Below are 13265 nucleotides of genomic sequence, written 5' to 3'. Positions count from 1 at the left end.
ATTTTATTAATGTTTTCAATGATCTTTTTTTTTCCAGCTTCAGGCCTTCTCTTCTAAAATATTACAACTTTTAAGCTTCTGCTTTCATTTTTTTGGATTTTTTTTCAGTAATGCTGACTTATAAATTATTTCTTTGTAATGAGTAAGTTAAGAGCCAATAGGATTTCTGAATTTATTGATCTGGGAGGCTAAGAAATTAATTTCTTGGCACCCATAAAGGCTTTTTCTCTGTTTTGGCTTTAAAATACCAACTTTACTGTTGGTTGGGACGTCCTTATTTCAGGTTACGCTTTTCTATCTCCTCTTTCCTTGACATGAAACTGTTCCTCTCTTTCTGTCTGTAACTCCTATACAGAAAGACATAGGCCTTCTAATTCAAATACATGCTCTTAAAATTTTGGATGGGTTTTACCGTTGTTTGTGTAATTTGTATACCAGCATGAAGGAGACAGGCTAGCAAAAGTTTGGAGCCCTGTCATTCCAAGCACCGGAATATTTAAATGTGATAAAATCCCTTCATAGTTATAAGCATAAACAGTAAGTGAACAAATTTCTAGGAAGTATAGACGAATCTCAAAATATACCTATCTTTTATATGCTGTGCATAGCATTTCTCTTAAAGTAGATCTGTGTAAGAGAGATACCATGATGTCATATATTTAGCTAACTCTGATTTGTTGATAAATTATTGACTTAAAAGATGTTTGCAAAGTGTAGGTTGTTTAACCAAGGGTATATTGAGCTGACATGTTAGGATAGTTACTCCATTTACCGATAATGAAGCTAAGCCTTTATTCAGTAATGGCCATAATATCACTCTGGGATCCCTTTCTCTCAGACCTCTTGCTTCCCAGCATCCTGACTCAGGTTATCTTGGGGTCCTACAATGTCGGGTGTTTCCATGGCAGTGACTGCTGAGTAAGAAAGAAGCAGCTGCAGAACTGTTGTATCACTGGGGACCGTGCTGGTAACCTGTCCCCAAATAATCTACTCGCTTCCTTCTCTCTCGCATAAATCCCTGATCCGATGGGCTACAGAAGCAGTGGATAGAAGGTGCAGGGGAAGTGCCTGTCATTGAGGCCTCCTCCCAGCTGCACAGACTCTCATTTTCCCCCCATTCCTTCTTCCCTTAAATTTTCTGTCCTTTTTGGCTAACTGTCTGAAGCTGGGCTTCTCAGTCCAGGTTTAGATACATAGATACAGATATTAATCTATCTGTAGATATAGAAATATCCATAGATTCAGGTAGTTGGATACAGAAGCAGCCTGACTGTCAGAGATGCTGAGCTTCAACTGTTTTGACTGATTTTCATCATTACTGAGTTTTTTTGTTCAAAATAAAGTTATTGTTGACTGTCAGCTGAAGTGCAGACACGGGAACCTAACTTTGAGCAATCCAATTTGAAAAGCACAGCTGCAGTTTACAAAATTGAGCTTTATAATTATTTTAAAAATGCATGCACAACAAACTATAAGAAATTATCTTTCCCATACATGTATTTATGTCACTGACAGGTTTACAGAGAAATGGCTATACTTCTCTGCAGTTTGTGGATAGCTGCATAAAACATGGACATATTTTGATATTATTTTTGGTATTGTTTTACTATCTGTGGTAACATTTTCTGTCCTGTTTGTTCAAAAATGTTCACTTTGTAGGAAATCTTATCTAACAAGCATAGTACTTATTTAATAAAAAACTAGTTTTATTAAATTTGCTCTTACAAGAAAGACACAATGCTCCCCCTTTTCTTTGTTACTTAGTTTATTGTTTTGATAAAAGGTACTAGGGGGTTTTCACTTTGTATTGCATTGCAGCATTACATATTCTTTATTTCAAACATGAGAATCATGTTTATATGAGAATCACCCTGGTAATTTCATCACAAATGCTGCCTTTTTTTCTGTTAGATTAGGAAAAGAATCCGTAAGATAACTGTTCAAAACTATTGCAATAACGATGCAACAGTGTGCTGACTGATCTTTAAAGCCTTTTTTTAAATCTCTCTCTCTTTTTAACTTACTTTAATGAAGTTCAAAGTATCCATTGGATGTTCAACCATACAAGCAGGACATTTAATAACCCTCCAATGATAGTAAATATAAGGTAATGTCAAAAAATAGCATTGTCCCAAAAAAGCAGTCACCTTGGATTCTGTCATTCAGTTTTCATGCTTTGGTAGGTAAGTTCTTTAAAAATCAATAGTTTCTGGTCTTCCTGCATGCATATCAAAGTAGACATCTGTGTTCCACAGTCATGAAGTTATGCTGATTTAAATCAGCCTAGGATCTTCTTGGGCAGATGGGTACACCATACCAAACTTCCCAGTGGTCTGGAAATTGTCCGACAAAACACATTTGCCATTAGAGATGACAGAAGAGGCTGCAGTTTATTACAAACTTTGCATTTCCATTTACCCTTACTCTCAAAATTGATACGGTGATTTGAAACCATGAAAAAAAAATGGTTTTGCTTAGTCCAATTCTAAGAACACACAGAGGCTCAAGAAAGATCTTACTTTATGCAAACACATCATAACAATGCCTAGCAGAAATCAAGCGTCACTAGCCTTTTGCTGGTAGCTAGACAGCTGAAGAAAGAAACAGCTCGGGAAGAAGTGAAGCACTGAGACAGGGAAGTAGCACTGCATCAGCATTTTTAGTAAGTTAAAAAGATATGGTAATTTTGTACTTGAAATGTAGATTAGTCAACTCTTTCTCTAGCAAGGTATCAAGGCTTCCTTTTCTGTCAGACTATAATGTTCCAGGATGGATTTATAGGTAATTTTCCTTAGAATAGCATTTGTAAACTGAGCAGTTAGTAACCGAACAACAGCCTACAGGATGCATAGGCTTAATTGATAGTCTGATACATTTAAAATAGCTGTGAAACAGTTGGAAAAAGATCGTAATAGTGTCAATGTTTTTTGTTAGTAAGGAGACTTCATTTTTTTTGTCTATTCACTGAGTACATGATAGCTCAAAGTCTTTTTCCTGATTACATATTTTGTTCAATTTGAAGACATGTTATATGTCAGTGTTTTTCCTTGGCATAAGATTAGTCATAAACCATAGACATAATTGTTTATCTTGAAATAGTGCAGTTTGCAGGATGTGGCATGGGTATTGTATTTGCCAGAGCTGAGTACTTTTCCTGTATCATATACTCTCTGTAAAAAACTTCAGCAGGGGACCATATGTACCTTTGTGTTATGATGCTAAATAAGTCTGTCACATCAAAGCTTTAAATTATTTATATACTTAAGTCAAAGGACCATGACACCATGCTATGTCCAGATCCAGCTTCTTGAAGCATGCTGGTAGAATTGTTGGAGTGATAGAGAAGAAAGCTGTTTCGCAGAAGTTACCAACTCAGCTGGACAGTAGCATGCAGTATATGTTAATGTCTGTATATTAATATACATGTTGTATTTTTTACCCAATTGTTTTAAGATTGAAAATGTAATCTCAGTTGCCAACATCCTAGGGAACGAGCAATTATTCACAAAAGAGAAATATTCATTGCGTAAACATATTCTTTTGATTTTTTTCATCATCGAATTATTAACAAGAAGATTGAGGTTTCCTTGTCTAGTAGATTCTTCCTTTGAAGACAAAGTTTTTCCAAAGAGGTCATCTTCTACCTTTTATGATCATAGTTTCTCTGTAGCTGGGTTCCTTGCCTTTCAATTCACTTCAGGCTAAATAATTCATTTACAAGTAGAACCATGTGTCCCATGTATCCCATTTATGCAATGATCTGTGAAGCCCTCATATGTTTTAAAACACTTATAAAAAAAAATCATACAAGACTTACTGTTTCACTAACTGGGATTTAAAAAAACCCAAAACAACATATAGTAATACATATTTTTTGCATTAATTCTATAAAATAGCGTATAGAAACCTGCTACTACTCTGTTTGTTTACATAATTTTCTCTATAACGATAGCAGTGTGATAAAACTTTAAATTTTTATTGACAAAGTGCAATACAAGTACTAACAAAGTAGTGCAGCTTCCGTCTCCCTGTCTGTGATAGTCAAATGAGTGGTGTTATTTTCATTTATCAAATACATCCTTGTGATACTGTGATATGCAAAATTTCAGATTAGATGAATTGTTGGGACAATCATTGTACTATTAAATGCCATATAAGCTTTTAAACCTTGTTGTTTCCAAGTCCGTAGGTTAAGTTTTTATCATTCTAACATAGTACTGCACGTAATGATGACAAAAGAGAAAACAGTGGAAATAATAGGGAGGTTAACAGCTTGTAATTAATAATTATTTTTAATTAATTCTTATTTTTTAAAGTAATACAATCCATTATATGTTTGTGATCTATTTGCTAGAATGGAAAAAATCTATAGCATAATTGCAGTAAATTTACAAATGCCGTGTAGCGGTTGTTTATAAAAATATGAATTTTGAAAGAAATCAGATGGCACCCTCTTCCTACCACACATCACACGTGTAAACTGGCAGCAGCATTCAGAGGTTTACCTTCTCCTTCACAAAGGAGAAAGTTTTTTCAATAATTTTCATTCTGTCATGAGCTTAAACTATTACTATTATCCTGGATCTGCAGTTTACACTCATCATTCCTCTGCTGCTTATATCTCTTGGGCTGAACTGTTATCTTTTAGGATTTGGGAATCTATTTATTATACTGAGTATTCAACAACCTACCCCTGGTTCCTTGGGTACTTGCTACCTAATCCATCTCTTATTTCCTAACCTGTCTCATGTTAGTGACTGTAAAATTCTGAACAGTAGTAGTTCTCTGTAATCTTTTTAATTCTAGGGGTTTTTTAATTTACAGATAGACCTAAAGTAATTCTCCACATGTATCTGAACTCTCCCAATTAATTGCTCCTATATTAAGTTTTTTATACTGCTTAGTCTTTGTATCTGCATTGCCTGTTTCTAGTTTAATAGCATCATTCTTGTTCAGCTGCAGTACCCTGCATTTAAGTGGAACGTGGTGCTGATAATCAGGTCATCATCTGCCGTTTGCAAAGCACAATGAAAATAATGAATAAATAATAAAAAGCTTTCCACCTGGAAGAGTGTGGGGTCACTGAGCAAATCCATGATGCCATGAATGTAGGACATATAGGAGAATTTTGGGGTCCTGTAGTGAGGAGAAATAGAAAATAGCACTTTACAATGCAGATGTAATTCTTCCCAGAAGGTGTGCGCATAGCCTTATTTAACTTATTTAAATATAGCATAATGACTGAGGACCTTTTGCTGAGACTTAAAAGAGCTTTCATTTCTTAATACTTGGCTATAATAAAATCAAATCAAAGTGTGGTACTTGGTACTTTTTCGGTATGTGGGTTGACACTGGAATGCATTTTGTGCCTGCAAGAATATAACCTGTTCCCTTGACGGTAGGAGAGATGCTGTTGTCTATTTTGAATCCAGCTGTGCGCATGTAATTGCAGCAGTAGTGAATTGTAAAAGAGTTACTTTTTAACTGAAAAAACGGAACTGATATTTGTCTCCCACTTTCAGTGGTGTGAGTTGTTAATTCTGACTTCTAAGCACAGAGAAATTTAGGATTTTTCTTTATACTATTCCTACTGCACATTAAACATCAACAGGGATCATCTTCAAAATTTAGCAGAGGTTGTTCCAACTTTCTGCATGATATCACAAAGAAAAATCTGGCAGTGTTTATTAAACAAGTTTTAGAGGTTTTATTAGATAAAAATATTTTTTCAGTTGACTTGACAACCATGTATAATGTTAGTGGAGTTTATTTGACCAAGGCTCTTTGTCAGAATACTTTTAAACTGAGATTATTAAAATATAGTTTAGTTGCATAGTGTGAGTTGAAATATTGCTAATATTTTAGCTAGGGAATGCATTCCATAGGATGCTTCCTACTTTCATATTATATCTGCCATATATAATCTTTAACCAGAATGGGTGGAGCATTTTTATATATCAGCGAAAAAATAAAGCTTCTGTTCTTAGAACAGAATTTGATTTATTTCCATGTAGATATGGTCTACTACGTGTTAAAGTACAGCACTGTCTTCTTTGTTAATTCTGTTTCTTCAGACTGTTACAAAGTTATCCTCTTACCCTAAACTCACTTGTCTTCGTCCCACATGCACATGGTGTTGCTTTACTCTTGCATGAGGCTGAATGATCACAGCTGTGGGAGGGAGGAACTTACTGACAGAGAGGGCAATGTGCCCAATGCTAGCATAATAAATTCTATAGGAAGAGCACAGAACAGCACCTTACACAGACACAGTTTCTGCAGTCCCTTTGCTTTAGTGAAAGGATGTAGTTGTCTCTTTCATGTAGCCAGTACAGCAAGGAAGGCTAGAAAATACCATGGACACCAGTGTGAGCATCAAATATTGTTACAGCCTTGATTGTTAATGAAGAAGCAGATATACATGCTTACGTGACTTACTCTCTTGCTGGATAGGAAGATAACAATGACTGTTCAGCTTCTTTCTTTCACCACACACATGATGTGATGTGGTGAACGGAATCAGAAGTCATTACTACTGCATACCTAGTTTTATGTGAACTTGTAATGGATACTAGGTCAGGTAAAAGTATGCAGTCATTACCATGCTATGGAAGAGGTCAACAGTACATATTGAGGAAAAGATTTCCGAGGATGTTTAAGAGCAGGTTCTGTTGCTACTTTAGCATGCTCCTCACATACTATCTTGCAATTTAAATAGCTGATGTTAACATAATGACCTGTACTTCCCCTTTGAAGTAGCTATTCATTTCTCATAGTCGAAGGCTTCAATACTGGTCTTCACTACTTACTGGATATTTTGTTCTGTGTACTTAATTTGGAGGTGGAAGATTATGGAGCAATGAATCCTATTGGATTAGTGCAGATACTTTGAACTACATTTGAATGTCAAAGCAGAATAGGAAAAGTGTTACAAAAGTATAGCAGCTTAAGTATTGGAAGACGGTTGGAATTACATGTTTTTATTTGTGCTTAATGTTGCTGATATAGACAGCTGTTACAAGTACAACAGTTTTTACCACTTCTTACCTTAAAAGACAATGTTGTCCTCGGAATTCATGTACTGATACACTATAGAGAACACTTCTGTGGTAGTAGATTGGAAAAAAGGGTTACACTGATGTTTGTCTGTAATGGTGGCTAGTGGAATTGTTTTTGAAACAGTGAAGACCTTGGTTCAGGTCAGCACACATTTTTCTGGGTGATTTTACAGACTAGTTTGTGGCAAAGTCTGACTTCAAGAATTGCTCTTCAGAGTGGATGGGAAACAATAGTAATCAGAAAATATTTCTTTCTTTTTTTTAATTTTTATTTTTAAAAAATGTTTTAAATAACATATAAATGTGTTAATACCCACCCTGCATAAATGGAAGCCATCAATTCTATAGTAAATTGTGTCAACAAGGTTTTGTGTACTTGTGTGTTATAAATACTTTATTTCAAATCATAGTGTATATATGATAGTGATAAATTAGTACTTTTGCAGTAAGGAAGTATATAGCTTGAAGAGCTGTAAGCAAAATCTGTTTCTTGTGCAGTCAGCAAAGTAAAGTGTCATTAGATTTTCTGTGTCTTCTTCCATAGTTCTTATGGATAGAACTCCGGAGATAAGGACATCTCGCATTCTGCATGTGAGGCACGTGAGAAGAATGTAATGAAAGTGCAAAGGCACTTTTGTGTAGTTGTTTTGTCCCATTCAGGCAGTTCAGGAAAAGACACAAGCTAAGATGAGAGTCAGAGAGATATGTTTACCTCGGTTACACTGTTTATAACTAACAAAATTATCTGATTCATTCATTCATGTTCCAGTGCTCCAGATTGTGGGGTGTACACATCACTGTAGAGACCTAGCACTCTGTTAGGCAAAATAAAGCCCTACGCAGTATTTAAATTCATCAGTAAACACAAGGTAATGCAGCTTGCAAAATGATATAAAATTTGATCTGGTCATGAGGGGATTTTGGGATAGAGTGGAGAAGAAAAGTGAGCTGGTGTTTTTAGTGACAAGTGGCAGGCGTTTTTTGCCCTTTGGCACTGCAGTGTGGTGAAATACAGAATCACAGAATCACAGAATCACAGAATCATATAGGTTGGAAAAGACCTTTAAGATCATCGAGTCCAACCATAAACCTAACACTGCCAAAAACCATCACTACACCATGTCTCTAAGTACCTCATCCAAACGTCCTTTAAATACCTCCAGGGATGGCGACTCAACCACTTCCCTGGGCAGTCTGTTCCAATGCTTGATAACCCTCTCGGTGAAGAAAAATTTCCTAATATCCAGTCTAAACCTCCCCTGGCGCAACTTGAGGCCATTTCCTCTTGTCCTATCACTTGTTACCTGGGAGAAGAGACCGACCCCCACCTCTCTACAACCTCCTTTCAGGTAGTTGTAGAGAGCGATGAGGTCTCCCCTCAGCCTCCTTTTCTCCAGGCTAAACAGTCCCAGCTCCCTCAGCCGCTCCTCATAAGACTTCTGCTCCAGACCCTTCACCAGCTTCGTTGCCCTTCTCTGTACGCGCTCCAGTACCTCAATATCCCTCTTGTAGTGGGGGGCCCAAAACTGAACACAGTATTCGAGGTGCGGCCTCACCAGTGCCGAGTACAGGGGCACAATCACTTCCCTAGTCCTGCTGGCCACGCTATTTTTGATACAGGCCAGGATGCCATTGGCCTTCTTGGCCGCCTGGGCACACTGCTGGCTCATATTCAGGCGGCTGTCAACCAACACCCCCAGGTCCTTCTCTGCCAGGCAGCTTTCCAGCCACTCTTCCCCAAGCCTGTAGCGTTGCATGGGGTTGCTGTGGCCCAAGTGCAGGACCTTGCACTTGGCCTTGTTAAACCTCATACAATTCACCCCAGCCCATCGATCCAGCCTGTCCAGGTCCCTCTGCAGAGCCTGCCTACCCTCCAGCAGATCAACACTCCCACACAACTTGGTGTCGTCTGCAAACTTACTGAGAGTGCACTCGATCCCTTCGTCCAGATCATTGATAAAGATGTTAAACAGAACTGGCCCCAACACCGAGCCCTGGGGAACACCGCTTGTGACCGGCCGCCAACCGGAGTAAACTCCATTCACCACCACTCTCTGGGCCCGGCCGTCCAGCCAGTTCTTTACCCAGCGAAGAGTACACCCGTCCAAGCCATGAGCAGCCAGTTTCTCCAGGAGAATGCCGTGGGAAACCGTGTCAAAGGCTTTACTGAAGTCTAGATAGACAACATCCACAGACTTCCCCTCATCCACTAGGCGGGTCACCTTATCATAGAAGGAGATCAGGTTGGTCAAGCAGGACCTGCCTTTCCTGAACCCATGCTGGCTGGGCCTGATGCCCTGGTTATTCTCTACATGCCGTGTGATAGCACTCAGGATGATCTGCTCCATCAGCTTCCCCGGCACCGAGGTCAGGCTGACAGGCCTGTAGTTCCCCGGGTCCTCCTTCCGGCCCTTCTTGAAGATGGGTGTCACATTCGCTAATCTCCAGTCAGCAGGGACTTCCCCAGTTAGCCAGGACTGCTGGTAAATGATGGAAAGGGGCTTGGTGAGCACATCTGCCAGCTCCTTCAACACTCTCGGGTGGATCTCATCAGGCCCCATAGACTTGTGAGTGTCTAAGTGGTGCAGCAGGTCACTCACCATTTCCCCCTGGATTATGGGGGCTCCAGTCTGGTCCCCATCCCTATCTTCCAACTCCAGGGGCTGGGTACCCATAGAACATTCGGCCCTGAATACGGAGAAGCATGATGTACTCTAGTTTTTCTACAGAAGCGGCAAACTTCTCCCATCTTTGCAGTCTGTAAGCGATTCGACTGCTCTTTGGCTGAAGGAGTCAATACAAGGTATAAAGCTTTATTCACTCTAAAGTTTTGCTTTTCTGCAGGGCAGCCTAGGGCTGCAAAATTCCAGCACCACTTTGAATCCAATGCTCTGGAGTGTGGTCCCATGCTCATTTACAAATCTTCAAAAACAGCTGAGAGTGTCATTTATTTCTCTTAATGCCAGGCAAGCATGTATCCACTTAGCTAGTTTTGAAAACTTTATTTTTATTTAAGTCTATCTTCTTCCTCTCTCTTTACTGGTTGTGAATGAGAGTGACAGTGAGTCTTCACTTCAGCTGAAGTAGCAGCTTCAAGCAGATTTTAGGAGAATTTTTCATTGCAGTGCCCTGTGTGAGAACTCACTGGGACGCATATGGATGCTGCATCTTTAAAATCAAAATCCACTGAATTGCTTCATCAGTATTCTTTCTAACAGTAGACATTGAAAACACATTTAGGTGTTTTCACCTAGGTGTATCTAAAGAAAACACATTTTCTTTAGATACAATAATTATACATTAAACTAGTAAGCATTTTACCACTCTATAAAAGTTCAACAAACCAGTTCCATCTGGAATTAAGATAGAATCACTGCCAAAGTATCAAATGATTCGCTGATCTCAAAAAGTAAGTTTCCAGTATTTTTGTTGCCCATTAGCGAGAGGAGTATAGTTTATTAAACTTGCAGTAGTTGTGTGGTTCTGAACAATCAAAAAGTTGTCTGAAGTATATGTTGCACAGCTGATTAGAATGTACTATTTCTCACCAAACAAATGAGGCTTCACTTTCACCTTTCAGTGTAGAATTGTCCTCCATACGTTCTTCCATGTACTTCTATGAAAAGTATCATGGCAAAAAATCAAAAGGGATTTCCTATGTGTAATATACATTAGTTTTTCATAGCCTCTTGCAAGAGTTTTAACTTATAAACATTTTGAAAACAACTTGTTATTTTGTTGTGCTTTGGTTTATTTTTAATAACTTCAAAATTCAGCATGGGGATAAACCACGACAATGACCACCCATCCTGTGCAGATGGTCTCCATATCATGTCTGGGGAGTGGATTAAAGGACAGAATCTTGGGGATGTTTCATGGTCTCGGTGCAGCAGGGAAGATCTGGAAAAATTTCTCAGGTACATCATTCAAGAAAAAACACTCTTACTGTATGTAATTTACAAATAGTTGCAATACATATCCTGAAATAACAAATTTTCAATATTTTTTACCACTTCTGTGGGAGATTTATGTTTGCATAATCCATCAAAATAATTTAAATCATCATCAACTATACAATATTTGACAGATTGATTAAAATTTAACTTTTCAGCAATTATTTTTATTTTTATATTTTCATGTGTATATGATTATACTTATATATATTTATAGATACATTTTATATATATGTAAGTATGTTTAAAATATATTAATATGCTATGTATTGAAGAATGTTGGACAGTGAATGACCTATGAACATTACGTAGATTCTCTGATCTATGTTGTGCCATTCAATATCAAACCATGCAGTATAATTACATTATCTTAATTTTTTAAACACAAATTTACTATGAGATATTTAATAGAGAATAGTATACCTAGAAACCAAATTAAAACATTTAGTTTAACTCCGTATCTCTTAAATGGGATCTGTTCCCTAAAGCTCTGTTCCTTTGTTAAGTTTATAAATAAATCTATTGAGAATTTACTTGCAACAGTTAAGCAGTCCTCAAAAGGTCTGCTTTATGACACTGGAACAGTATAAATTAGATATGTCAGTCTGACACATTTGTACTGAATCTAGACAGAAATCAAAACCATGACTTGGTGCTTTAACAGGTTTAAGTATTTTCAAAGATTTTTTCTTCAGTTTTTGAGAAAAGTTAAATTTCTGGCTACCAGCTCAGAAATGTACATATTTTTAAATGTGAAAACTAATTTTAGATGTGAAAACTAAGCTACGCAACTGCCTATGCATTATAAATTGTCTGCTTCTTTATAATTGTTTAAATATCTATCCAAATGTTAATCAGTTAAGTAAATTTTACACTAAAACATTGTCCAGCACTTTCCTGAAGTTCCTATTATAGCTGGTAAATTATATTGTCTTCCTGCAAATGTGCAAGATCAGAATATACCATTAACTAATATCAAGTAAGTCATATTAATTTATATGGAGTAATTTCTCTGAATGACAGCCCAATGCTGATGAATAAAAAAATCTTAAGAGTCCACATTTTTCTAATGACAAAAGCATGTTTAAGTCGACATGACAATCAGATTCTTTAGGATTGCTCAGCGTATGAATCTCTGCATATTGCCAGGTCAAAGGCCAGTAACTGTCTGCTACAGACGAATCCTCAGAGCCTCAATTCTGTGATCATTCCCTCCAAGCTCCCAGGAATGACGTACACTGCAGATGAACAGTGTCAGATTCTTTTTGGACCAACTGCTTCCTTTTGCCAAGAAATGCAGGTAAGGGTGGGTGTATACTTCCAAAAATACACCTACCAACTCATTGTTCTGTGAGAGATATTTTTGTGCATGTGTTTGAGAGAAAGAGAATATAGCACGTTTGAAATGTGAAGTTTACACTTTGCTTTCTGAAGTTAATACGAACATTTTCATTTGTTTATCATGTAAGGCTTGCTTTGGATCTTCAAACATTCTGAATCATGTTGTATCATATCATACCACTGATACGTTCCTTGTACTTTAGAAATAGAAAATGTCATAGTGTGAAGTCACCTTGTTGCAGTGAATGGAATATTTCCAATTTATTCCACTGGGACCAGATTTCGCTTGTAGGTTCCGTTTCATTATGTTTTGGATATTGAACCTCCATATCTGACCTTCAGTAGAGGATGCTGTGCCTGTGCGTGCTCCGGGGGAGAACAGTGGTGTTAGCTGGGCTCTCTGTACCACTGAATATACCCTGCCTCCCAGCAGGTACCCTGTGAGCCCTGGCAGAGCTGTGCAGTGCCATGGCAATAGGAGTTCCAGTACTTGAGTTTGCTGACATTGCTTCATGCCATTGCATATATCAATCTTGAAAAGACAGATTAACATAATTGAAGAGTTCTTCATGATTTTATGGCCTAATACTAGTAGACATATGATTGAAGAAGCATTTTAAGAATGGATTTAACAGAAAAAAATCATCCTTCTTTAACGTCAACAGGACAGGTACTAAACATGCTGGATGCCCTTGAGAAGGTAACCAAGACATGATGGGTAGATGATATTACAAATGTGTATGGGTTGGTAGAACGGGGGCTAGGAGGAACTGTGAAATAAAATTTCAACAGAGTCAGAGCGGACAGATAGCCTGGAAAGGTCAGGGGTATTTAATATGAAAGCATAATCCTTACTTCTTTAGTTCTTCAGTTCTCTTTATCTTTTCAGCTTGGAGATAGTACTCTTTCTTTA

At 37.6% G+C, this 13265-nt stretch overlaps 1 protein-coding gene across 1 annotated transcript in view; it reads left to right on the top strand.

The window, feature by feature from the left end:
- Positions 1 to 13265, top strand: part of ADAMTS19 (ADAM metallopeptidase with thrombospondin type 1 motif 19) — a 152988-nt gene that overhangs the window by 79600 nt on the left and 60123 nt on the right. The window contains exons 9-10 of the mRNA XM_075526976.1: positions 10835 to 10975; positions 12161 to 12311. Coding sequence (XP_075383091.1) covers positions 10835 to 10975; positions 12161 to 12311 — 292 coding nt within the window. The remainder of the gene's footprint in view (positions 1 to 10834; positions 10976 to 12160; positions 12312 to 13265) is intronic.

Source organism: Mycteria americana, chromosome Z (assembly GCF_035582795.1).
Source record: "Mycteria americana isolate JAX WOST 10 ecotype Jacksonville Zoo and Gardens chromosome Z, USCA_MyAme_1.0, whole genome shotgun sequence".
NCBI lineage: Eukaryota > Metazoa > Chordata > Aves > Ciconiiformes > Ciconiidae > Mycteria > Mycteria americana.
Note: the sequence above shows the minus strand (reverse complement) of the source record. Positions and strands in the feature narration are given on the sequence as shown.